Below are 25,568 nucleotides of genomic sequence, written 5' to 3' on the forward strand. Positions count from 1 at the left end.
GGTGGGTGTAGATGGAAACGGGGCAGGTACGGAGGGATAATGGAGCGAAAAGGAGGGGGGAAAGAGGGTGACAGACGGGGATGGAGACGGGAATCTACAGCTGGGGCAGGAGGGGGCACCGAGAGGGTGGAAGGACGGAGGGGGCACCGAGAGGGTGGAAGGACGGAGGGGGCACCGAGAGGGTGGAAGGACGGAGGGGGATAGAGAACGGCCGGCCAGCCCGAGGTCGGAGCGAGGGACAGAGGAGACCCAGCCGCGCTCCCCTCAGCTCGGCGGAGGGTCAGGAGACCAGGGCCCGGGCGACAGACCCGACGAACGTGGACCAGGGCTTCGGGGACAAGGACGGGGACACGACGACGGGGAAACCAGGGCCGGGCCCGGGCGATCAGCCCGACGGACGGGGACCAGGGCTTCGGGGACGAGGACGGGAAGACTGGGGCCAGGACCGAGACCGGGACGAGAAGGGCAGGGACACCGGGTCCCCTCGGCCCGACCGGCCGCGGCGCACGCAGCCTCCCGGCCGCGCACCTCCCAGCTCCGACTCCTCCGGCGCGAGACCGCCCGCGCCTTATATACCCTGCTAAAAATAGCCTGCGAAACCGCCTCCCAATCAGAACCGGCCGAAGTTCGAATTCTGCCAATGGCGAAGGCGGTGATGGAGAGGCTCGGTCACGCCAGGCGGGGCCGCGGTGAGCCGCCGCCCGCGATTGGCCGGAGCTGACATCATCGCCGCGCAGCCCCCGGGCCGGGAGCGGCGTGATTGGGCGGCGCGCGGGGCGGGCGCGGGCGAGTCACGTGGGGAGGCGGCGGCGGGGGGAGCTGGGCGGGGAGGAGGGGAGGCTGGCAGCGGAGCTTTGAATAGGGAAGTTTTGCAGGGGTTACGTTTGCAGTCAGTCCGGTGTTTGCAAATATTGTGCGGGCTCGCGAGCGCGTCTCCGGGCTCCGGCCAGGACCCGAACCCGCGGCGCCTAATCGCTGCGCACTTGAGTTTGCATGAACTTCCCCGGCGCTGCAGGCACGGCCGCCGCGCTCCCGACTGCAGACCGCACGCCTCCCTGTTTTTACAGCAGCGGGGACGGTCTCTTCCAACCCGACATGGATGTGCTCCCAATGTGCAGCATCTTCCAGGAACTCCAGATTGTGCACGAGACTGGTTACTTCTCGGCGCTGCCCTCCCTGGAGGAATATTGGCAACAGGTAAATAAGGATTTTCGTGAGCCAGGTGTCCCGGTGCGCCGAGCATGGAGTGCGTGCATGCACCCGCAGGACGGTGTGTGCTTGGAGGTGCAGTTCTTTTTCTTCTTTTTTTAATGGTTTGGGTAAATTTTTTAAAAAAATTAAAATAATTATTGTTAAAATGTACTTTTGCCTCCGGCGCAGAAGGCACTTTAAAGGGGCCTTTCAGAGCGTGGAGCGGAGTTGTCATCTGAGTGGGGCGCAGCGGCGCCGGGCGCTCCCCGTGTTCTTGCTGTTTTCTGGGGCTGCTGAACCGTCTTCCTGAGCGTAGACCCAGCTCCGCGGCCTGATCTCGGCCCCAGCCCTTGGCAGAAGTTTGGTGCTTGTTCCAGCTCCAGGCTCTCCACAGCTGGACCTGGTCATATGAACCCGCATGTACTGCCAAGGCTATTTTTTCTTCTTCTTTTTTTTTCAGGGATTTTGTTTTCGTTTTGCTTTTTTGGTGTTTGTACATACAGGTTTTTCATTCTTTCTTTTTTTACTTAAGAATTTCACCAGCGAAACACCCACAAGCTCCTTTTCTCTACCAGGCCATTTTTAGTTTCTTTACCTTTGGAATCCTTAAGATTTGCCTCCATCTGCCTTGTTTTTCTTACCTGCTTCTTTTGTTGACCAGAAAAAAAAAGGGGGGGGGGGAACCAATGTTTGCACAACCAGTGACTTATCAGTCATATGACAATGAGCCTGTCCGAATTGCTTCTAGTCTCAGTTTGGGAAGAGGAGTCTGTTTCCGGCATTTTTCAGTGGAATTGGAATTTTGGTCATTGGACATTTAAAAAACTCATTTTTTCCCCCTTCTCCTGCGTTAGGATTGCCTGAAGGGAGAGAGATTCTGACACTTGTCCCATTGTCTTTAAAAGATAGGAGGGTTTGGGGTTGTCTCTGCCCTACTAGGCTGTTTGCTTTTTGTCACAAAGTGAATTAGCAGATTGCATATATTCTGTGGGTTTCAAAGCTTAGAAGGCTTTTAAGGGGGATGAAATGCAAAGTGGAACAACCTTCACATGCCTGCCTCATTGTTCACAGCCCTCCCTTCCCTCTCCCCTCCCAGCTTTTCCTACTAAAGAAGCTTCCTAGGATGTGATTGAAATCGATCTAAGTAGTTTCCTTGGGCATTTGGGATTTGGGCCACAAGCCAGGCTGAGCTCTGGGTTGCCTTCAGAGGCTTTTAAACTCTCCCCAAGAGCTTCATTCTGGTCCCCAGTGCTCCTAGGCATAATGGGGATTTTAAATTAGCCAGATTATTAAAGTTTAACAAGGTCTCAGTAAACATGCTTTCCTTTTTCTTTGGAACATCCATAAGATACCTTGCCAGTCTCTCCTCAGAACACTGGAGGGTGCTTTGTAACCTAGACGTCTAATTTTAGGGGTAACAAGAAAACAATGATTGTTTTTTACCCCCTCTGCTTGCTCCTGCTTGTGGTGTGAAGAGTCTGGCGGGGGGAGGGGGGAAGGATATATTCTGATTGCAGGCACCCTGCTAAATAAGCAAGGCTGAGCCCTTTGGGTGGGCTTGGCTAGCCCTGAAAATGATTTGCTTATAAAAGAGAGCGGCGTTTGCTGTAGCAATGTAAATCTGTAGACTTGCAGTTGTATAGACAACCTTATATGGACATGTAGGCAGTTGATCCTAGTGAAGATAAGGCAGACATAATTTAATCCTAAAATGTTTCCTACCGTTTTTCTTTTCCAGTGGCTAGAAAGTTTGAGATGGTGGGGAGAGGGGATGCTGGTGTCTCGGCAGTTGTAGCTTCTGGAAAGGTTGGTTGTGGGGCTGGGGGGGGGCACTCTGTCCATGACACACTGCATGTATATTTGAACCGGGTCCTTTTTTTGGCCGCTGGTCAGAATTTCAAAAGGAAGTCTCCTTTGGCATTGCGTGAAAGAAATAGAGTGATGACTCATACAGTTGTACTCTTGGCCAGCAGATAAAGTTCTAGTCCATTGTGGGACTCCCAGCAGGGCCGGGAAAGGAATTTCCCCTCCCGCATCCTTTACAAAAGCAGATGGCCATTCTGGAACCATTTTTCCACTCCTGTTGTTGTTTTCCTCTGACCACTGTGGAAGTCATTTAAGTTGTGTGCGCACATGGCCCTGCACTTGGGAATGGCATTCTTTGAAAGCCTACTAAGGTCTGGGCTCCTCCACAGGAAACGGGTAGCTTCTGGGCAGCTCGGTTGATGTTCCTGACCCTAGACGTCCCCCTGGCTGCGTCTGCCCTGGCTGGGCGCGGCCTGTGCTGTCAGCGGTTCTCCAGAGGGGACGCATGGCCATGTCAGAGCTCACCGTGCTGCGGGCAGCAGGCCTGCAGAAACAGGCTGCCTGGGTGTCCTTCATGCACAGGGTTCTGGAGGCTGTCTGATAATCTGGTTAAACCTGTCGGGTGGGGGTGGGGGTGTCAGAGGCTGGTGTCCTTTGTGTGGCTAACAGAAACTCATTAGAAACGTCAACACTGTAACTCTTAACAGAAGCTAGCTCCTCTGTGGCCATCAGCCATTTGTGGCCATTGTGGTCCACCTCGGGGAAGCGGGGAGAGGCTTCGCCCTGGTTTTCGTTCTGAACGTGTCCCATTCTTAGAGATAGCTCTCCTCTTGCTCTGCTACAGACACGGAGTCCTATAGTGGCAAGGCCACAGTTGATCTGCCCTTGGCTCCTGCATGTTTTGGTTTTTTTTGGAATTGTGCTTTCGGTTCCGTTTTCGGTGTGGTCACAATCACGTGCCTCCCTGTGATTGTTTTGCACAGACCTGCCTGGAGTTGGAACGTTACCTGCAGAGCGAGCCTTGCTACGTGTCAGCCTCTGAGATCAAATTCGACAGCCAGGAAGATCTGTGGACCAAAATCATCCTGGCTCGGGAGAAAAAGGAGGATGCGGACCTGAAGGTGTCCTCCTCTGGCCCTCCTGAGGACGCACTCCACAGCCCCGGCTTCAGCTACAACCTGGAGACCAACAGCCTGAACTCGGATGTGAGCAGCGAGTCCTCCGACAGCTCTGAGGAGCTCTCACCCACCACCAAGTTTACCTCTGACCCCATCAGCGAAGTCTTGGTCAATTCGGGGAATCTGAGCTCTTCGGTCACCTCCACGCCTCCGTCCTCCCCAGAACTGAGCAGGGAGCCCTCACACCTGTGGGGCTGTGTGCCTGGCGAGCTGCACCCCCCCGGGAAGGCGCGGGGCGGGACCTCAGGGAAGCCAGGCGACAAGGGCAGCGGGGACGCCTCCCCCGACGGCCGCAGGCGGGTGCATCGCTGCCACTTTAATGGCTGCAGGAAAGTTTACACCAAAAGCTCCCACTTGAAAGCACACCAGCGCACCCACACAGGTCAGTCCCTCCTGCGACCTGGGCGGTGGGGCGCTGCTGAATTTCACCCGCCCTGGGAGGGGGCTGGGCAGGAGGCTGTCGGAGCAGACACATCCTCACCTCCTTTCTTCCCCCCCGAAAGAGTTGGGTCTCTGGGGAGGACAGAGTTAGCGCTGAAAGACTGGACTTGTGTGCCCGATGAATGGTCTATCGCTTTCTGATTAAACACACAAGAGGTAAATCACATTCTTTGTCTACACCCAGTCCCCTGCCCATTCCCAACCACCCGGGTTACAGAGGCCCCACTGTGCCCAGTCGGCAGTGTCCATGCATCATGTTACATGAAGTTGCCTCTGACTTGTGGACACAAAGTTCAAGGGTTGGGGCGGGGTGGCCCGGCCGTGTGGCACACATGGGTGCCAGCCACCATGGGGGGGGGTCTTCTTAGCTGACCCTATCGACTGCGAAGCGGTATCGTCGGCGGGTGCCTAGTAAGGATTTCTCTGCATGTCATGCTGCCTTTGCTTTCCAATGCCAGTTTTTAAAACGATATCTTCCTAATGAAATATCCAATCTGGAGAGTAGTTCCATTTCAAGTTACCGTGACAGCTTAGGATAACTGCTGGAATGTCACACACATCTTAGAGCTGAGAGGGGTCTTAAGGGTCACGTCACACAGAATCTCATGCTGCCAGTAACGAGAGGAGATGGGGATCCCCAAAGCAGCTCAAGGCAGAGCTGAAATCAGGACCCAGGTGCCCTGGACCAGCTCCCAATGGTCCCAGCAGCACACTCAGGACTAGCTGTGGGAATTTTTTTTTTTTTTTTTTAATTTCTCAGGTAGCACCTTTAGTGAAATCCTATTTGTACAATGGCCAAGGGATGAAGTCAACTGGGTGTCTTGTTGGTCCTTTAGAAAGTGCTTTGAAGGCTTTGGAATGGGGCTTCCCAGAAACTCATGACCTCGGTTTTAGAGAAATGTAGTTTCCCGGAGGAAACTACAGAGCCTCATTCCATGGGGAAGTGAGTAAGGAACAAAATAAGTGCTTGAGAGAAACCGTTTCCATGGAGAAAGCAGTAAAAACCCAGCCCTGGCCAAGGCTGTGGGTCCAGTGGCCTGACACATCACCTCGGAAGTATTTCTCCGGTCTGAGTAATTGTCATTCTTCCATGTTGGCTCTGGCCACGGTCATGCGGCCCTGCCAAGCCTGGGTCCATCCCCCAGCACTGGGAGTCCCCAGGCTAGGTCAGGAGAGAGCCCCTGCCTGGTAGCTCGGGAGGGCCAGCTCCCAGCCCTAACGGGTGTGTGTTCTGAGTTCCTGAGGGCAGTGTCTGCCTAGCCTGCTCCTGAGAGGACTCCCCGGCAGTATGTTGGGGTCGCGGGGCCCCTCCCTCACTGCTCAGTGAAGTAATGGCGTGCCTGTCGTGTGCTCTCTTCCCAGGAGAAAAGCCTTACAGATGCTCATGGGAAGGGTGTGAGTGGCGTTTTGCAAGAAGCGATGAGTTAACCAGACACTTCAGAAAGCACACTGGTGCCAAGCCTTTTAAATGTTCTCACTGTGACAGGTACGTGCATGAACCACAGGGGCGGGGGTGCCATCCCCGGGAGCAGGCATGCCGTCACCCCGCAGCGGGCAGCCATCCTCCGGGCCTGCAGTGGCATTTCTCTTTTCAGCCCAGGACTTTTTTTAAAGAGGCTTTTGTTTGCCAGTCGTCCAGGTTAGGAAGCCCCAGGTATTTGAGTGCCTGAGAATAGAGTGATTTCATTCACACTTTCCGAGCAACAACCCTTGATCAGATTTCAGATTTGAAGGCTGGGTAGTGAAGTCGAGTGACATTCCCAAGAACTCACTGGTGGCTTCTTTGATGTAGATATTTCTGTCAGTTGGAATTTCCTGCCCCACATGAGGATGGCGTGGCTCAGGGTGTGGGTAGTGCGCCCTCCTGGGGAGAGGCTGAGGCTGGGGAGCTCGGGGCAGAGGTCTGTGACTGGCAGGGCAGGAGAACTGATGTCTGGGAACCCGATTCTCTCCACAGGTGTTTCTCCAGGTCCGACCACCTGGCCCTGCACATGAAGAGACACCTCTGAGGGGGCAGAGCGGCAACTCCTGCGGGCTAAAAAGGCTTCCAGGCTGAGACGGCCGCGGAAGGAGGGTGCGTGTTCCAGCCAAAGCCATTTTGCACCCTGCCCGGTCGCCTCCAGGACCTACTGGGAAGGTCTTTCGAGGGCGAGAACAGTCACGTCCGAAGCGGCAGGGCACCCGGGGTGTGTGGTGTCTGGGTGGCCCCGGCTCGCCACTGGTTACCTGTCCTCTGAGTGGTCCCTAAGCCTTTGCCGTGAGCATGTGCACTGAGAATGTTAGTGGTGGGTGGGCTGTATGTGGAGGGTCTCCTACGGACTGGGTGACGAGGCACGTCCTTTCCCTGGCGAGACTGCAAGAGACAGAAAAAAAAAGAGTTTGAATGTTCTGTGTGTGAGGCGTGTTCCGTGAGACAAGATGACCATCCGTCATTTCCTGAGGGGGTGTCTGCGCCTTAGAGGAGAGAAAAAAAAGTCAAGAAGAAGGGAAGATGTGGAGGGCAGGCGTGGGCAGTCAGGACCCCGAGTGACGAGTGGGTGTTGGTGGGGAGAGCCCCTTCCCCCCCGGTGTGTGACGGGAGCGTTCAGTGTTCGGTTCAGCTGTGTGAAGTGAGTAGCTGGCGCTGCTTGCTGCGACAGAGTTCATTTGTTACCTGTTGTATACGCTGTGTACCTACAAACATAACACGTGGATAACTTTTCCTTCTAAGACAAAAGTAATGCATGGTCTGGGGAATTATCTGCTTTTCCATTTTTAAATCAGGACTACCGTTTTAATTCCAAGTTCACTGAGCAGCTAAGATAACGATTGGTCGAATCAGGTGACCCCCTAGCCATCTGGGCCTGGCAATACGTGATGCTTCCCCCTCCAACCCCAACTCCCGCCCCTTGGATTTATTCGTAACACTCCCCTTCTAGAGAGGCGTTGTGCAGTGTAGGACTATTTTGTCAGTGGTTCCGAATTCGTATTACCTTTTTGGAGAATTTCAAGTTGCCCTTAGGAGACATTGGGCACGAGTTGGGTGTCCGGGACACCAAGGCTGGGAATTGCTGGTCTAATGTCCCACTAGACTCAGAACCTAAAATTTTTCTCAGTTGGGTGGATGAAACCACTAAAGCTTAGAAACTGTTTTCTCATGCAGCTAAATTTCTCTTATTTATGCCTTGAGGACTCATTTCTGGTTTTCTAGCTGTTAATGCACTGTAGATCTTAATAATGGTGCCTTACGCAAGTGGCCCCTCCTGTGGGGGTCTCATACAGGGGAATGGGTGACGCATGCTTTATTAAGGCTCTTTTTTCACCTGGCTTTGTACTGTATCAATATTTAATACAGAAAAAAAAAAAATCTCTTTAAGGTCCTACTTCACAAAGTCAAATAGATGAAAACTCCCCAAACAAGTCAGTATTTACTCAATAGCTTAGACAACTTGACTGTCAGTGTTCAAGTGGGAAACACATGATAATTGGAAAATCAGACCATTTCTGCCACCGTGAGGGTGAGACTTCAATACAGACTTTGCACAACACTTGTACAGATCATACACCGGCTGTGTTTAATATGTAACATTTTCACGCGTATTAAAGATACAGAAGTATTAAAAAACAATGTATTTGCTTAAAAGGCACAAGTTTCTCGCGTATCTATCTAGCTATCTGTTGGTAACACAGAAGGTATATTACTTTTTTAAAAGTGGGCGAAATTCTTGTGTATGTACATTTGTGTGTATAGTATGTGTATGTGTGTGTGTATATATATATACATATATATGAATAATATATAAATATTTTTTTAAGGAGAAATTAGAATGTATAGCTAGAAAATTCCACAGCCTGTAAAGACCTATTTCAAAATGGCCATAAAGGAGGTAAAAATGAAAACTATAACTTTTATAAAGGCTTTATCTTTCATTTAACAATTTGCCACAGGCCCTTGGCATCAGATCTCTTCCAGACTGCCAAGTCACTCATCGTAATTGGTGGGTCTGGGATAGGGTCCCTTGGCCATTCAGAACTGCCATGAACGGAATACTAGCCCACTGGTTGTTTGGTCTCAGACACACTAAGGTTTTGATTTCAAATGTCAGCCTTATTGAAGATCTAACCTAAAAGTAAGCTAATCACAGAGATTCTTTTTGAAAGCATTTTTTAATGCAGATGAAGCTATTTTTTTTTCCAGCACATAGATTCTTCCAGTTTTTCCAACAAGTAATTTCCCCGAATTGGCATACCACAGCATGGACAGCTGATCCTCCGTGCAGCTGCTGGTCAAGGGTGTGGCTCTTCTCTTTATATATATTTATATATATATATATATGCACATAAGTCTGGCTGGGCTGGTATTTTGTTTGATCTTCCTGAAAATGAGCAGTGGTAAAAGCTCATATAACTGGTTTGTTTTGTTTTTTTAATCTGGGCTGATGGATACACTTACCTAAAGAAATTATTTTGCTGAGGGGGAAAATGCACTTTTTTCTTTTGGCAGTTCCAAATCCAGACACTTGATTTGCTGGATTTTGGAGAAAAAAAAAAAAACAACTCCTTTTTTGGCCCTGCTGTGTGCTTAGCCATAACAGTTCCATTAAGCAAGAAGGTAAACAAAAGACAAAAAATAAAAAACTTGCACTGGCTTGTCTCACTTATGAAACACCGTGGAGTGGTTTGATTGGGTGGGGCTGGGTGCCATGTATGTCAATGCCTGTAATTTTCATAATAAGCAAGTACATAAAGAATTACAATTCTGTTCAGGTGATAACTGAGCCTCAATCAAGCAGAAACTTTTTGCTTGACATTAAAAAAAAATTTCTATTAGTGAAATTTCTTTCTTTTTATTTTGAAGCACCCTGTTATCTAAAAAAAAAAATCTTTGTAAGATTTTTGTAAAATTTTGTTTTACAAGATTTTATTTGAAATTGTTTTTTGCAAGATTGTTATATTTCTGTATGAATGTATTTTTTATTGGAATAACATAAAAGAATTCTTATCAGCATCTTGAGTCTGGCTGTTTTTGTGTGTGGCGGGGTGGTGTGGAGGGAGGGAGTGTTGAAACAAATTCCTGCCAGATTAATCACTGGGCTCCTCCTTGGGAAATCTTCCTTATGCAATCCCAGCAGCCACTTGCCTGTCTCCCTCCCACTCACCGTGCTGGCAGCAAAGGTGGAAATAGGAGCCTGGGGTTGGTCCCCTGATGCGCACTGGGTTCTCCAGGGCCTGGCCACCAGGCTTTGGGGCTCAGGAGGAAACTCTGGCTGTGCTTTCACTGTCACTCCAGCCTGGGAATAAACTGCAGAGGCGTCCGAGGAACGTGGAACAAGCACCTCCTGTTCACTTCCGATGTTCCTGGGGACCTGTTCAAGGTCAGATGCTCCTGGGCACCTATTCCACCAAGGCCGTCAGAGATGGGGGCCACCCCCAACCTGGCCCGAACACCTGGCTGGGTTGTCACACAAGAGGGTGGAAAGGACACTGTGGGGACTGCAGGCCCCAGAGCCATCCCTCTGGCCTTCAGGACACCCTCCCTTACCTCTCCTGCCCCACCATCACCTTCTCTGGTCAGACCAGCAAAATAGGGCAGGAGGTAAAAGATTATTTACCTGATCGCCCAATTTTTTTTGTTGTTTTTCCCTTAAGGCAGATGGGATTCATTCAACGCAAAATTTTTTTTTTTGAAAATAGGGTAGCTTTTGGTTTTCTAGAAACATTTCCCAGCATGAGATCATAGTCCTGCTGTGTGATGAGTGGCAAACGAGTTTGTGTTCAGATCATATTAAGCTCCTTAGTGGGGACAGGGTGGAACTGGTGTGTGCCTGCTGGAGGGGGCAGTGGGATGCTGGAAATTTCCGAGAGATTGAGCTTAAGCTCGTTCTTAGTTTAGGGAAGTTCTCTAGTTGTTGCAGGAAGGGCCCCCTGCGTCTGTAGCGGTTCTACATTTGGCCTCGTGAGCAGGGTTTACACAAGCTGCCTTTTAATTTGATAATTGGGGAGGAGAAGCTGAAGTGTGTCCCCAGATTAGGAATGTTAAGTAATTTTCTTTCTAGAACTGCGGTAAAAATATCAGCCATTCGAAAGGAGTGTGGTGTGGGAGGGTGAAGGAAGCAGATGCAGTTTTTGCCAGGACTCTTGAGTGTGTTGTGTTCAAAGCACATGTCAGGATGACTAATAGTTGGATTGCCCCGACTGTAGCGCTAAATAAAGGCTTGATAATGCATTCTCGACTACTAGTGAGACTTGACCACTTTGTCATGCGAGGACTATGCCGAACAGCCCAGTTATGTTCAAATAAGGCTGCTAGGAGAACTGCCATGCAAGGAATCAGCTGTAAACCCAGGATATTTATAGAAGGACAAAAATTTTCACTCTACTTAACAAAAGTGTTGAAACCCAGCTAAAAGAAAAGATCTGTTCTGTGTGCTTTTGGACAATTTGCTGAGCCACACTGGACCTCAGCTTTCTTATTGCTGAAATATTTTGGGCTTGGTCACATGTATCTAGTGTTTTGTAGGGCACTGCAATTCTGTGGTCTGTGAGTATAGGGTGGACTTCAAATTACACGTCCACCCTCCTCGGAATGCTCCGCTCAGATCTAGAAAGTTCTCTCACGCCACAGTAGACGGGATTGTTGAGAAAATTGCTCTGACTTAGAATGGAAAGGGGAACGTTCTCAAATATCCCTTTGCCCCTTTAATTACAGTTAAGTTATTTAGACATTTGGTGCCATAATACATACCATTTTTTAAAATTCAAAACAAAACAAAAAACAACTCTTTGAAAACAGCCATTGTAGCCACGGCAGGCTCAAAGCCTCTAAGTTCTCCCAGCTCACCAATCCCATGGCACAGGGTCCCAGCTGACCAGTGTGCCCAGAGGGCGGGGGAGGTGATGGAGTCAGGTTGTTTACTTTTATATTTTAATTGCTGTGGAGAAAGAACGTAGCTTTCCTATGTAACTTCCTTCTTAGTTTTTAACCTTATGCCACCATGAGCTATTTTTTTTTCTCGAAGTTTTAAAAAATTGCATCTATGTATTATTTTATTTTTTTATCTTTGGCTTGCTGGGTCTTCACTGCCGCAAAGGCTTTTTTCTAGTTGTGGTGCCACAGTTCCTCACTACAGCGGCTTCTCTTGTTACAGAGCACAGACTCTCAGATACACAGGCTTCAGTAGTTGTGGCTTGTGGTAAGCTAGGCTTTTTTTTTTTTTTAACAACTTTCCTTCCCAACTTGAAATATTCCCCTCCTCAAACTGGGTGATGATGAAAGCGATAGTATCTACCATTTGTTGTGTCTTAACTACGAACTGGGGAGGGAATATGTTATATATGTGTGTCTGTGTGTGACTTCATATATATTTCCCACTGTACTTCACATGGCAGACTTTATCCCCATTTCACAGGTGAGGACTACTGAGGCACCACTAGATGAAGCTGCTTTTTCTAGGTGGCTCAGTAGGACGCATCAGGCCTGGCATCCAGGCCACGTCTCTCAAATGCCAAAGACCAAAGGTTTAATCACCCTCTGGCACTAGTTTCTGTCTCACCAGAGCCTTCCACTCATCCTGATGGATTTACCTTAAAATGAAGTTACGTTTAAGAAAGGGAGACAGAACTTTTTTATAATTCAGAAACACTGAAGCTATAAACTGTGCTGTAATCCTAAGCAAACAAAAGTAACCATTTTGAATTGCTTTCAAGAAATGAGACAGATGGCACGTATTTATTTTTAATGTTTTAGAAGCTCGAGAAAGCAATCGGGGATGTGATATCCTGCATTAATTGGCAAGCATCACCTAATGTACATAGTTAAGACACAAAGAGAAGAAAATTAGGTCCATGCATCACATAAATGAGGCAATACAGCAAAGTGTATTTAACCAGATTTATTTTATAACATGGTCTCTCTGTTTCACTCCAAGTAATTTTAATGAGAATTCTCTAAATGTCTATGAATGGTAAGAGACAAAGACGAGATGGAGTCTGGGTACCGCATGTCCTCATAGGAGCCATGCTGGACTGAGCAGTAAGCACAGAATTTTCAATAAAAGTCAGATTTAACTAGAATGCCCTTTGTCACTGTGAGTTCCTGCACATTCATGTTGCTAAACCTTGTGCTGACTTCCCTTTACATAATTGTACTAAAAAAAAAAAGATGTCATATGATCTAGAACTCTTCCTTAAATTCGTAGCTCCCATCCAAAGGTGACGTGAACAAACAATTAGTAACTTTTTACAAGGCTTAGCTGCTGACAGTGGATCGTGTTCACCATGATGCAGAAATCACATCTTGGAAGCTCTGTAATTGCTTGCTTTCCAAGCACCCATGCTGGTGACTTGCGTGTATGGATTGAGCCTAGCTCTGTTCCCCTTGATTTCTTAAGCTTCATGTTACCACATTTCATTGTGGTTGTGCAAGACTTGCTTCCAGATGCACAAGATAGGTGATGACAAGCATGGGCTTTATCAATTAACTCACCGTAAAAAAAGGCGGCCCTGCCTGGGTGTCGTTTGCCGATTGCATGGCCGCGGAGATGGCAGAGTGGTGACCCTGTGGGGGCAGGTGAAGTGGCAGTAAGTAAACTGTGCCCTGTCTTCCCTTTCAGCAGGAATTTGACAAAATCTTCATCAACTGTCACCCCTATGTTCACTCAGTTTACCATCCTCCCCAAAATAGGTCATTTACTTGGAAGTTCAAAAGCTGTGCTGACTTCCCAAGAGACATATATGTATACACGTGTGAGTGTTTTAACTGTAAAACTTTAACTCTTTGTGGTAAACTTGCCTTTGGGCAACATTCAGATAGAGAAAATATTTAGTTGAAGAAAATGGAAGAGAATCTCAATGTTTCCTAAGGACTGAACTGTGATGATACAGTTTGGAATGTCTGTCTGTCGTCCAGCTACATCAGATGATGGAGAGGGGGTGACAGGAGCTGAGACCTCTGAGAGTCCGGCGTGGGTGAGGCTGCCCCTGCGACCTGAATGAGCCCCAGTAAAGCCGGGACGGGAGCCTCTGCTCGGTGAAGAGTAGCCCGTGAGGACGGCCCAGGGGATCACCACCCACCTCCTGGGTTTCTCCAGCCCCTGCTGCAGGGCGCACTTGACGTGACTCAGGAGGAGGGGGGGACAAAGGGAGCAGGTTCAGTCCCATTTTGGCCAGAAATGTTTATGGCGTTTGAGAGAGAAAGGCTTACTGGCAGCTTCTGGTTCATCATTAATCAGTCATGACCCACCCACTGGGCACTTCCCGTAGGTAACAAGGAGCTTGCCTTTTAAGGAGGTGAGAATTCCAGCAAGTAGTCCAAATGGCACCTGGAAATGAAGAGACAGAACGAGGATGGGGAAAGTCGTTCAGGGAACGTCGTTCACCTTTCTTTATGGTGACTTTCCTTGGAAATCCTTAACGGTAGCCTATGCTAAGAATTGTGTGTGTGTGTTTAAGGGAATCCTATTAATTGTATTTTGCAGAGACTGGGCAGGTATTACCCTATTGTGTTCCTAGGAGGCAGCGATGACCGCTCTCACCTGCCGCTCTCGAAATGAATCGCTGATCCCTGGCTTGGAGATGGTTACTAGAAACTCTTTCAGCTTTGTTTTCCCCCATCTCTGAAATGAGAATAGTGAGACCCTTTTCAGATCATTGAAAGATTAGAGACAAGGGATATAAGGATCAATAGTAGTCATGATCATATCCCATGGTGGATATTTATCTCTCAATTAGGAAAATAATTTTTGTCTTCCTGTCGAATTTGTCTAGCAGTGGAATTTAACACACAGCATTAGGAAAAAGTCAGCCACATTTAATTTCCACAACATAATTTTGCAGTGAATTCAGTGAAGGGCAAGACCATGTTTATGTTACATTTTATGATCAGTAAAGCAGCTTCTTCGTGAAATGCTTGCTGCACTGCAATCTTACAGGAAGGGAGTTCTGCAAGTCTTTGAGAGAGATGCACTTTCCTGCTAAAAACTGTGAGCACTCTGACCACTGAACTGACCAACAGGCTCAGTGAGCTGAACTTACATTGTTTTTGACGAATGACACAGAACCCAGAGGTCTTGGTTGTGACTGCCATTTTTAGAAGCAGCTGTAAATCCTGAGAGTGTATGAGTCGCTCAGCCATGTCTGACTCTTTGTGACATCATGGACTGTAGCCCACCAGGCTACTCCGTCCATGGGGTTCTCCAGGCAAGAATACTGAAGTGGGTAACCATTCCCTTCCCTAGGTGATCTTCCCGATCCAGAGATTGAACTCAGGTCTTTTGAATTGCAGGTAGATTCTTTACCTTCTGAACCACCAGAAAAGCCCTGAGACAGGTCTGATTCTTCTGAGTCAGGTGGGCTGTGCCTGGCTGGCCACTGAACCACAGTCTCCTCATGGTTCTCTGGAATTAGTGCATTATTTGACTTGTTACTTTCTTCCTGATTAAATGGATTCTGTGTCTGGAATATCTCATCCACGAGGAGGCAGCAGCCTAGATGCTAGAAGAACTTGAATTTGGCATACATTCTCTCCAATTAAAATTTCTGCACTTACCTTCAGATACACTTGTTGGTTATTTTCTTTATTTTGTCTTGTTTTGAGTTAACCAGTGTTTGTTTGCTTCTTTTTTAATTTTCACCACCCATTTTCTTACATGCTAACCCCCATCGACATGCATTCGACATATCCTTAGTGTAAATAAAATGCCATATATCTGCAGAGGTTTTGTTTGTTTTGGTGTCACTGTAGTCTGTGTGTAAAATCATCTCATGGCCATTTCCTTCGAGAAGGAAGCACTGGGATGACGGGATGCAGGCTGCCCCTCTGGGTGACAAGGTCAACAGCGAGCATGTGAGTCAACACTCATTTGCTCCTCAGGCTGCCAGTGGTCAGCAGGGCAGCCACCCACACTCTCCTCTTGCAGGGAATGAACCCAAAGCCCAGTCAACCAAGCCATATGGTCAGTGGGAGGCAGCCCGAGAGATAAGCCAGCCCATCTCTCTCCACTGTCATAATAGGTTCTGCTTTGCTACCTGTTGATGTCTCCAATTTTTAGGTGCTGTAGACATCACAGGTGTCCACCTCCGTGTAAAGTGTGGGGCAGAACCACGTCTGCATCCTCCATAGTCCAAGGGAGTCAGTGATGGAGCATCAGGGGCAAAGCCCATTCATTCATCATTCACTCACTCACTCACTCAACTGGAGAGTGTTGACGAGCTGTCGGGCACCTTGCAACAAGCCCCTCTGGCTGCCAGAGCAGAAGACTGAGTCCCAAGCCTTCTCTTCAAACTGTAGCTTATACACCAACCTAGCCCCCAGCCTCCCAGGCCATGCCAGCCACGGAGGGTCCCCTTCCTGAAGCTCCTGTCCCTTGCCTCCTGCTTGCCTCCTCTGATACCAGTGGGAGGTGCCTGGTTTCTCGTTCGTGATGCTCGGCTAGAGAGCTGAGCCTTTCAGACCAAAGCTGGCTGTGTGTGTACCAAGCCGTGCCAATGACAGTGCTCTCTCTGCACCCATGGTCCTTCTCCATCAGCTCACAGCCCTCGACTAGGGATCCATTAGACCTGCTAAGCAGTCCCCAGGGGCCCCCATCTGACCACACAGCCCAGCCGCAAGGTTGGGAGTCACGCCTGATGCCCCCCTGACTTCTGCAATAGTGCTGGAGCCTCTACACCTGACAGCCTGGGAGCTCCCAATCAGGACGCAAACGTGTTTGTTTCCATCTGTGCTGCAGAGCGTGAGTACCTGGCACATCCTCCCCAAGGGGTAATCATCAGAAAGGGAGGAAAGTGTCCCTGCTCCCCAGGCCTTGTCTGCTCTCCAGAATCTGGATCCATCACCTGCCTCTTTTCTCTGGGCTTCCTTAGTCTCCCTCTCCTCTCTTTCTGTCTCTCTGCTTCTCTCCTTCTCTCCCTCCCTCCCCGTGAGTAGGAGTCCCTTTCGGCCAAGACTCTGTACCCACAGTTTTACATGTCCCCTGGTGAGGGTACTCTAGTAATGCCTCTTCAACGAATGAATGAAAGGATGATCCTACCACGACTTTCTCCTGGGTCCAAAGCATGGAGAATTTAATTCCAAGGATAAGCACTAAATAAAATCCAGCTGCCCAACTTATCCACTGTGTGAGGACTCTATGGTACACCTATTCCTGGATGTCTATCCCTAGATAGATGTCTATCCCTAGATAGATGTCTATCCATCAGTGGCCAGAAAGGCTGAGCATGCCTCATGTTCAGCCCATTCTTCTCCCTTGTCTCCTTAAATGGAAAAGTTATTCAAGAAGAGGAAGTATCTGAAGGTTAGAGGAAAATGATTGGGGAAATCCACGCACTGGTGGGCGTGGCTCTGTGTAAATGATACCAGCTGGATCTGTGGCCAGTGGGCGTCACTTAGCAAGTGCCCCTGCCTTCAGCTCGTGTGAATTGAATAGAGGCACCCTGAACTCTCCAGAAGGAGCCTCATGCCTCTGAGTGAAGCTGCTCGGGGAAATGAAAGCAAAGCTGTAGGAAAACTGGCTTTCTGGACTTGTTAGTACAATTTAAATATTCAAGTGTTTTGACGTATTACTTCCACACTGAATACAATGCATTTTTGATTCTGGTTATGAGTCTTTGGCACAGGAAGAATAAATGGTGGGCTTCCGGGATAGCTCAGAGGTAAAGAATCCCCTTGCCAACACAGGAGACGTGGGTTCAATTCTTGGGTTGGGAAGATCCCCTAGAGAAGGAAATGGCAACCCACTCTAGTATTCTTGCCTGGAGGATCCCATGGACAGAGGAGCCTGGCAGACTACAGTCCATGGGGGTCACAAAGAGCTGGATACAACTGAGCAATAGGCATAGAGTCCCTGATGACCAGTTAAAATACCTGCAAGTTCCTCTCTCACAGCCTGCTCCTACATCCTGCCATGGGATATCGTTTTTGCTGCTTGCAGTCCTGGGGGGTCGTCCTTCCTTCAAGGTCAAGTGGGTGACTAAGCTGTCATCATCACGTGACTCATCATGTGTTGGATGTGATCACACACTACAAGGGCTTGCAGTCTTTTCCCTGCTGAAAGTAACATGATCCAGTGAGCTTTTGAGGTGAAAAAACTGACTTTGAATCGCATCTGTGTAACCAGGACGAATTCCAGAAGCTTTGAGCCTGCTCTCACCTGGGGAAGGGGCCCTGCTCCAGGGGCCACAGGTATTGACTAGTCACCTGAGCAAGGGGCTCTTTCTACATGGGCTGCAGGCATTGACTAGAAGACCCACACCAACATTCCTGATTCTGTCCCCGGCCCCAGGAGACCTAGAGGAAACGAGGCCTCGTCCACTTTTCTCTTAGATAAAAGGCTGTTTTTGTCTCACATCCCTTGGGTAGAAACTTTTCTCACATGCCATCATTTTTTTTTAGCAACTTTCCCAGTCGATTGATTTTTATGAGCCACCCCAGGGAAACATCCTTTCAGGACATCTCAGCAACAAATAAAATGCTCCGGTGCCTGAAGGCTGGTCCCCAGCCAGGGTCCACCCCAGCTCTGTCACTTCAGTCAAGATGTTCCGTGTCTCCGAGGCACAGATGCCAGTCTCCCTGGATCGCTGAGGCTAGTGCCACAGCCGTCAGGAGCAAACACACAGAAAAGACACCCCAAATGGAGTTGTTGTTCAGTCGCTCAGTCGTGTCCGACTCTTTGAGACCTGATGGACTGCAGCATGCCAAGCTCCCCTGTCCTTCAATATCTCCCAGAGTTTGCTCAAACTCCAGTCCATTGAGTTGATGATGCCATCCAACCATCTCATCCTCTGCCACCCCCTTCCTCCTGCCCTCAATCTTTCCCAGCATCAGGGTCTTTTCCAATGAGCTGTTGCCTCTCATCAGGTGACCAAAGTATTGGAGCTTCAGCATCCCTGGAAGACTGGGCTCAAATACTAGGATGCTGCAGCCCACCCACCTCCCTTTTTCTTACCTCCTTCTGCTTTGATTCTCTCACCTGTAACACTGGGGATGACAATAAATAGCCAAGGCACTGACTGTCATTAGGACTAGAAATGATCCACGGAACGAGCTCAGCTTGGGACCTGATACCAAGAGGGGTGATTCCCATCAGAGTTCGCTCGACTCAGATTCAGATGATTGCTGTGCTTTCTTTTTTGTCATCTGGGAAAAATAATTTTAAAATACTCTCCTGAAATTCACAGGTATAGGAAAATGTCAGTTCAAAATAGCGCATACAGATACAGCTACTATTCTCGGTATGACTTGAGCAGTTAAGGCTGTTTGTTGAATATGCCTATACTTTTGCCAGCTCTGCTCCAGCAAGCTACTTAAATGAAAGGCAGAAATCAGGACTGCAGCTGCCTGCTTTCTGCCTTACAAGGAGACGCTGCTGTAGTTTCCTGTCCTGGATATGCATGTCACGTAGATAATATTCATCTTTGCCTAACAATCCGTCAGTTTCTACTATGGGCCCACTACTGAGAGTTCTCTTCGTATAAAGAGGACAGGCGTTGCTGGTAGACAGAAGGTTTTCTGAGATGGTGGTGTTGCTAAGCACTGGTTGAACTGACTGGCAGCCACCTGGTTATGAAATGGTCAGATCACCCTCATTTGCATAACTCAGAGCATGCTTTGTCTACACTTGACGTTGTCATCCTGAAGGCTCGAGTTTGCTGTGCTTCGAGGTTAGAGAAAACTTTGGGAGCAAAGTCAGCTCAGGACTGGAGGACAACAGAACAGTGACCGGACTCCTTCACCGCCCACCACCCCTAACTCCTAGCAAGTAACAGCAGTGACAGCCACAAACAAACAGTATCAGCTCCGAGGGTACAGACCACACTTGAGGGTTGCACCTGCAGAACTGATGGGCTGGTCACTACCTTGTGAAATTTCCCCTTCAATTCCTCAACATCCCTTCCGAGGCCCCTCACAATGCATTAGTCAATGGCCAAACTCATCCATCCATCCCCTTTCTACAACCGCAATGAAGTGAGTGAGGGACCATTGGGGACGAGTCTCTGCACAGACCTTAGGTCAGAAAGTGGAAGTGCTTTAGGATCCAGCAGACCTGAGCCGAAGGGCAGCTTTGGAAGTTTCTAACCATAAGACGAGATCTCCTGGAGTCCCTTACACTCTGGAGTGTCCCCTCCTGAAATAGAGGACATCTCCCTCTCAGGTTCCCCCATCCCAGGAAGCACAGCCCAGATGGGAGGAATTTACCTGCTGGCAAGGGTTCAATAAACCTATAAAAGCTATGACAAACCTAGGCAGCATATTAAAAAGCAGAGACATCACTTTGCTGACAAAGGTCTGTATAGTCAAAGATATGGTTTTTCCAGTAGTCATGTGTGGATGTAAGAGTTGGACCATAAAGAAGGCTGAGTGCTGAAGAACTTATGCTTTTGAACTGTGGTGTTGGAGAAGACTCTTGAGAGTCCCTGGACAGCAAGGTGATCAAACCAATCAATCATGAAGGAAATCAACCCTGAATATTCGTTGGAAGGACTGAGGCTGAAATTGAAGCTCCAATACTTTGGCCACCTGATGTGAAGAGGTGACTCATTGGAAAAGACTCTGATGCTGGGAAAGATTGAGGGCAGGAGGAGAAGGGGGTGACAGAGGATGAGATGGTTGGATCTCATCACTGACTCGATGGACATGAGTTTGAGCAAACTCCGGGAGATGATGAGGGACAGGGAAGCCTGGCATGCTGCAGACCATGGGCTCACAAAGAGTTGGATATGTCTTAGCAACTGAATGACAAAGGGTTCAACACATGACAGACAGTATAATCTGCCTCAGCTTTGAGCTCAATCCTATAACGTCTTGTAGATACGGAGCCCAGGCTCCTCTAACTCCCACAGAGTGTAGCTTCAACAAGACCAGTTTCAGAGCCGCAGCTTTCTGTTCTCTGCCTGTTATTCCCTGTGTGTTGCTCCCTGAGTCTGAAATACAAATGCCTTGGACTCTCATGCAGCAAGACCTTAATGTTAGGCCTATCAGAACCCAGGCCTTCTGGCTCCCCACTCTGTCTGCTTCCTGCTGAGTCATGGTCGTGGCAGCTTCCTTACCTTGGAGGTCGTGGGCCGGCCACAACTGGTGGATGGAGAATGGGTTGCAACAGCATGCATTGCAGCCTGGGTTTTTGGACTCCACTGCTGCTTTTCAGATGGCATGTCTGTCATGGGGCTGAGAGAGTGTGCCCACGAATCCATGGTGAGTACTTTCTCTCTTCACTTTCCCCCAAACCCATGAGAACAGGCACCCCAGTCCCTGTCTAAGAAAGGGGCCCCTAAGGCTGCAGCAGTCAGTGTCCCTGAGCCCAAAGCATCATACAGACCTTTATTCAGCTAAACTGCTGGTGACCCCTTAGCACTTCAGGGAAACTGGGGTGTTATTCAGGCACATGGGGTGCGGCCCTCTGGCAGCTGCAGTGACTCAGGTCTTCTCAACTCGCCCCCAGATAGCCTGTGAGTCAGGAAGGGGCTCTGGGGGTGGGGCTGTCGAGCAAGATTCTGCACTTTCCTCACCCATCCATACCTGTTCTGGGAAAATCCGTCAGGCTTAGGAAGGTTGCCTGACGCATCTCACCAGGACTTAATCTCCCGGGCCTGAGTCCAAGAGGCACCACGCCCTCAGCCTCAGACCAGAAGGAAGCACCTGGGTGAGATGCCTGAAGAGATTCGAGGTGTGTCCTCACAAAACTGGATAGTGGGGTTGTGACTTGTGCCCTGGGAGGAGGCCTGGGACAACAGAATGCAGGGAGATTTAGAACCATTCGAGTTCTGCCATGCCTGAGCTGTGTGACCATGTGTGAGTCACTCAACCTCTCTGAGCCTTCAGCATGACATCTGTGAAAAAGGGACAATATCTTCCTTGCAAAACTCTCTGGGAATCATATGAAACAGGCATTTTCAAATATTAACTCCCTTTCTTCTCAAATGAAGGGAACTTACCTTTTCTAGAGGCCAAGAAAGGAGTGGTGCAGGAGGCTGGGGAGTAGACGGTGAAGCAGAGCCCAGCTTAGCTCATGGCCTCATGGTTGTGGGTTCAATTCAGCCTGTAGAGTCAGGTGGGGCAGCATGCTGTAGACTCAGAGATGGGGGATGTACTAACCTTACAGATGACTATTGCTTAAAAAAATTTATTTCCAGAATAATTGGTTTGGGGGGTAATTTTGTGTTAGTTGATATAGAAGGTTACTTTATCCCTATAGTTAACCCAACGAAGAAACTGTTTCTATCCTTATTTGCTAAACATGCTTGTGTCATCTCAGGTTTCCATCCTTCTGTCTGCCACATGCTCCTGCTTCAGCAAGAATGACACTTAGGACAAGCTTGGAGGAATCCACTAGCCATTAGGTACCTCCTATTAAAAATATAAAATTTACAGACTGAAAAAAAAAAAAAAAACTCTAAGGTGTTGCCTAAAGGCTCTCAGGTCCAATAAGTAGTGCATGCTTACTAAAATATATTGACGTGGTATATTCACAACAGAAGAGCCTGGGTTTGCAAGTCACTTCCCATATGAATCCATTTGCTGTGTTCTTATAGAGAGAAAAACAAATTTTAACTCAACTGTCACTTCCAATGAGCAGGTGGGTGGGAGGGGGTCCTTGTGAGCTGCAGCTCTCCGAAGGTTTCCTGAGAACAAATGTTGGAGGACAGAGTCACTCGTCAGCAATTTGAGCTTCATTATTCACCCACAAGAGAATTCTGAAGGCTGCTATCAGATCAGTTCCCTTTTCCCTCAAATGCAAAAAATACACCCTTTTGGTCTTTTAACACTGCAGAATGGGTCTGGATCCAAAGGTAGATGCTCAAAGAATGGCAAGCTTGTTTGCATATGAGTCCCAGTTTCTAACTGCGGATTCAGTAAGTCAAAAGCAAGAACCCCAAGGATGAAAGGCTTACACAGTTGGGGCTAGGGTCTCAAAACGATTACTTTGGTTTATAATTGCAGCTCATTTAGTCTTCAGTTTTTCATAGATGTGTCCAATTTATTTTTTTCTTTTTGGCTAACACACCTTTCCACAGTCAGTGATGGCTTTATCTCCATACGCTTTTTTCTAAGTTCCAAATATTTGGCTTAGAAATGAAACAAAGAGTCAGGGTTTGAGGGGCTTCTCTGCTGTCTCAAGGATGCCCAGAGAGTAGATCTAGCTGAGCATGGTGAAGCTGTGACAGCAGGATGGTCCTTTGAGCAGGACCCTGGGTGGAGAACACCCCCGAGTGCAGAATGTGCAGTGCAGGGAAATGAGGTGTTTTACTATTGCTTTGCTTTCAGAGTCAAACCTAAATCAAGAGACAGAAGTCAAAATGACTCAAGACGTTTTGGACAAAAAATAAAGACAAGTCTCCTATAGAATTGTGTGCTTTTATACAATCTGAGCAGAGAGAAAGTTGTGATTAAGGATCTGTAATTTTTATTTGCAGACTTTCAGTTCTGCTGTCACTTGGTTGAAACCATTGGTTCCGTCTTTCATTTCCTGTATCAGGCGTATCACTAAGAACAGCTTCTCTGCACCCCTACATCGTCCAGATGGGCATCTGGACAAGCCAGGACACACTGGTGTCTGCTGCCTGGATGGGTTGGAGGTCCCTGGCTCATTCTGAGCTCTTCTTCCCATCACAGAAGTGCTCTGATGCTGGGCCTCCTTGAAAGAGAGCATGGCCTCATTCCCGAAGCCAAGCACATAACCAAGGGCTCGATACCAAATGCAGAAGTCACAAATGGGAGAAAATGCCCTCTCAACTGCACGTGGAGCTATGGTTTTTGAACCAGAGCGAAAATCAGAAGATTCAGAGGAACTTGAAAGTTACCCGAGGCCTTTTGCTCAGAAATTAAAAGCTCAGCTTCTCTTCATCCTAAATATTATGCAGATTCTCACTCCTAAACATGTACTAAAAAAAAAAAAAAAGAGAGAGAAAAGACGTGTGCATATTTTGGGGCTGCTTTGTAAAAGAAGAGACCGGTCATTACCAGTGTTCAGTGTTCTCCTTGGTGCTGAAAGTTAAGCTCAAGTTTCTCTAAGGATAAGGCATAAGGATCCTTCCTAAGCATAAAACTGTTTTAAAAGAAAAGTACTGTGAGCTCAGAGGTGGAGAAATGGGGACCTGAGAGGTGTCCCCTGGCCACGCTGGTCAGTCTTACTGTTCTTGTCATGATCACCCTGTATCTTTGCCTTCAACACCGGCCAAGTTTCAAGAACACTTGTAACTCTACATCATTCTGAAGATAACATGAACATATTTGAAGAAGAAAGCAAAAAGCCCCTTTGATTGTTTTAGGAGCCCATTGTCTCAATAACCTCACCTTGGAGGGGGTCCAGGGAAGTCTACCACGTGTTGGCTGGGCCTTTTCTGCCTGAGGTTTGCAGCTTGAATCCATCTCGAGGCCACATGGTGCATCATGTGTCTGATCCTGGGAAAGGAAAGAGGGGGGTTTATGGTGGCCCGGCACCCAGAGGACCCCAGGGCAAACCATCTCTCTCTAGGATGGGTGGGAGGGCGACACACAGAGTCCCACCACCCCGGGGGAGCTGGGACATGAGGGTGAGGCAGAGGCCGCAACAGGCTCCCAAGTCACAGCTGTCCCCAAGTCGACGGGCAGGACATAAGCCAGCCTCACAGGACACCTGTCTCAGGTGACCCAGCATCGTGGACCCACCAGACACCTCCACAGCACAAGCCAGCGTGGCTGAGGATGGAGCCGTCCCGCTGACATCTCTGCTGTTGTTCTTGTGTCTGAAAAACTCGGTGTCCTCTGCTCTCCATCCCCTTCCACCCACTTGTCAGATCTTCCACGTGATTCCATTTGCTCGAATAATAATTGGAATAAGGAAAACAGGTAAGTTCAGTGAAGCCAGAGCTGAGCATCCCTGAAGCCTCTCTTTCACTGTCCTTGTGTTCCTGGGTTTAAAAAGCCAGCTCAGCGCCGTGTTCCTGAATGTGCTCAGCTGTGGGAGCAGCTCTGCTGTGATGGATAAAGTGGGAGAAGGAGGAGGGTGCGGGGAGAGGAGGGGAAGAGGGGGTGTGAGGGGGAGATGGGGACATGCCCAGCTCATCACACCCATCAGGCTGAGCCAGGCACCACCACCCATACACACCACAGGCACCTTCTCCCACCTCTGGGACTCTGCCCTAAGAACTTAATTACCTACTTTAAGGTGTGTGTGGCCCCTGCAGGGTATGTCTCTTAGTTAAATGGATGTTATGTTCATGCAAGGTGTTAGAGAATTCTTTGCTCCTTTTTAGGGGGTATTTCTCTCATAGGAAAAATTTAAAAAGAAACACTTGTTCTTTCAATCTGGAACTTCATAATTTATATTAAAAAAGGAAGGATGTGTCCCCATTCTGTGTGGAAGGGACAGGACTTGTCCTCCCTCTTCTGGAGCATCCCCAGTTGGGGAGCTGTGTGGGGTCCTGGGGAAAGTAAAGATCTTCAAGTACTTGGACACAGTGAATACAGAAAAGGAGCCCACTGCCCCTGCTCCACGCCGACCCCCTCCTGTAGGAAAATTCAGACAGGACAGCGGCCAGTGCACCGCTGAGTCACTCACGGGACGTTTGTTGGAGAGGCTCCTTGGGGTCAGCTGTCCCAAGTCCCTTTCCAGATGCGCAGACAGTGTTGGGAGGGTGTGCAGCTCCCATCACCTTCTCGTCTGCGCCTCCTGGACTGGCTAGGTTCTTGGAACATTCTTGCATAAACCACAGCCCAAAAAGCTCCACATGGCCAATTAAAAATGTTACACCTCACAGGGCTTCCCTGGTGGCTCAGATGGTAAAGCGTCTGCCTGCAATGCGGGGAACCTGGGTTTCATCCCTGGGTCGGGAAGATCCCCTGGAGAAGGATATAGCAACCCACTCCAGTACTCTTGCCTGGAAAATTCCATGGACAGAGGAGCCTGATTGGCTACAGTCCATGGGGTCCCAAAGAGTCGGATACGACTGAGCGACTTCACTTTCACTTTCACTTTTCACACCTCACTAGAAGTGGTGAGA

The 25,568-nt window shown here is 48.7% G+C and overlaps 1 protein-coding gene across 4 annotated transcripts; it reads left to right on the plus strand.

Annotated features, from left to right (window-relative positions):
- The first annotated feature begins 886 nt into the window (after positions 1 to 886).
- On the plus strand, positions 887 to 9,490 carry KLF6 (KLF transcription factor 6). 4 transcript variants are annotated; one of them, XM_068986730.1, is made up of 4 exons: positions 887 to 1,197; positions 3,981 to 4,557; positions 5,979 to 6,102; positions 6,574 to 9,490. In XM_068986730.1, the coding sequence occupies exons 1-4, from the start codon at positions 994 to 996 to the stop codon at positions 6,623 to 6,625; spliced, it is 957 nt and encodes a 318-aa protein (XP_068842831.1). In that variant the 5' UTR covers positions 887 to 993; the 3' UTR covers positions 6,626 to 9,490. The 4 variants fall into 4 exon arrangements, with proteins under 4 accessions (XP_068842831.1, XP_068842832.1, XP_068842833.1 ...); XM_068986731.1 differs by having other exon boundaries at positions 3,981 to 4,431; XM_068986732.1 differs by lacking the exon at positions 5,979 to 6,102.
- The last annotated feature ends 16,078 nt before the right edge of the window (positions 9,491 to 25,568 follow it).

The sequence above is a fragment of the Capricornis sumatraensis genome, chromosome 15, assembly GCF_032405125.1.
Source record: "Capricornis sumatraensis isolate serow.1 chromosome 15, serow.2, whole genome shotgun sequence".
Classification (NCBI taxonomy): domain Eukaryota; kingdom Metazoa; phylum Chordata; class Mammalia; order Artiodactyla; family Bovidae; genus Capricornis; species Capricornis sumatraensis.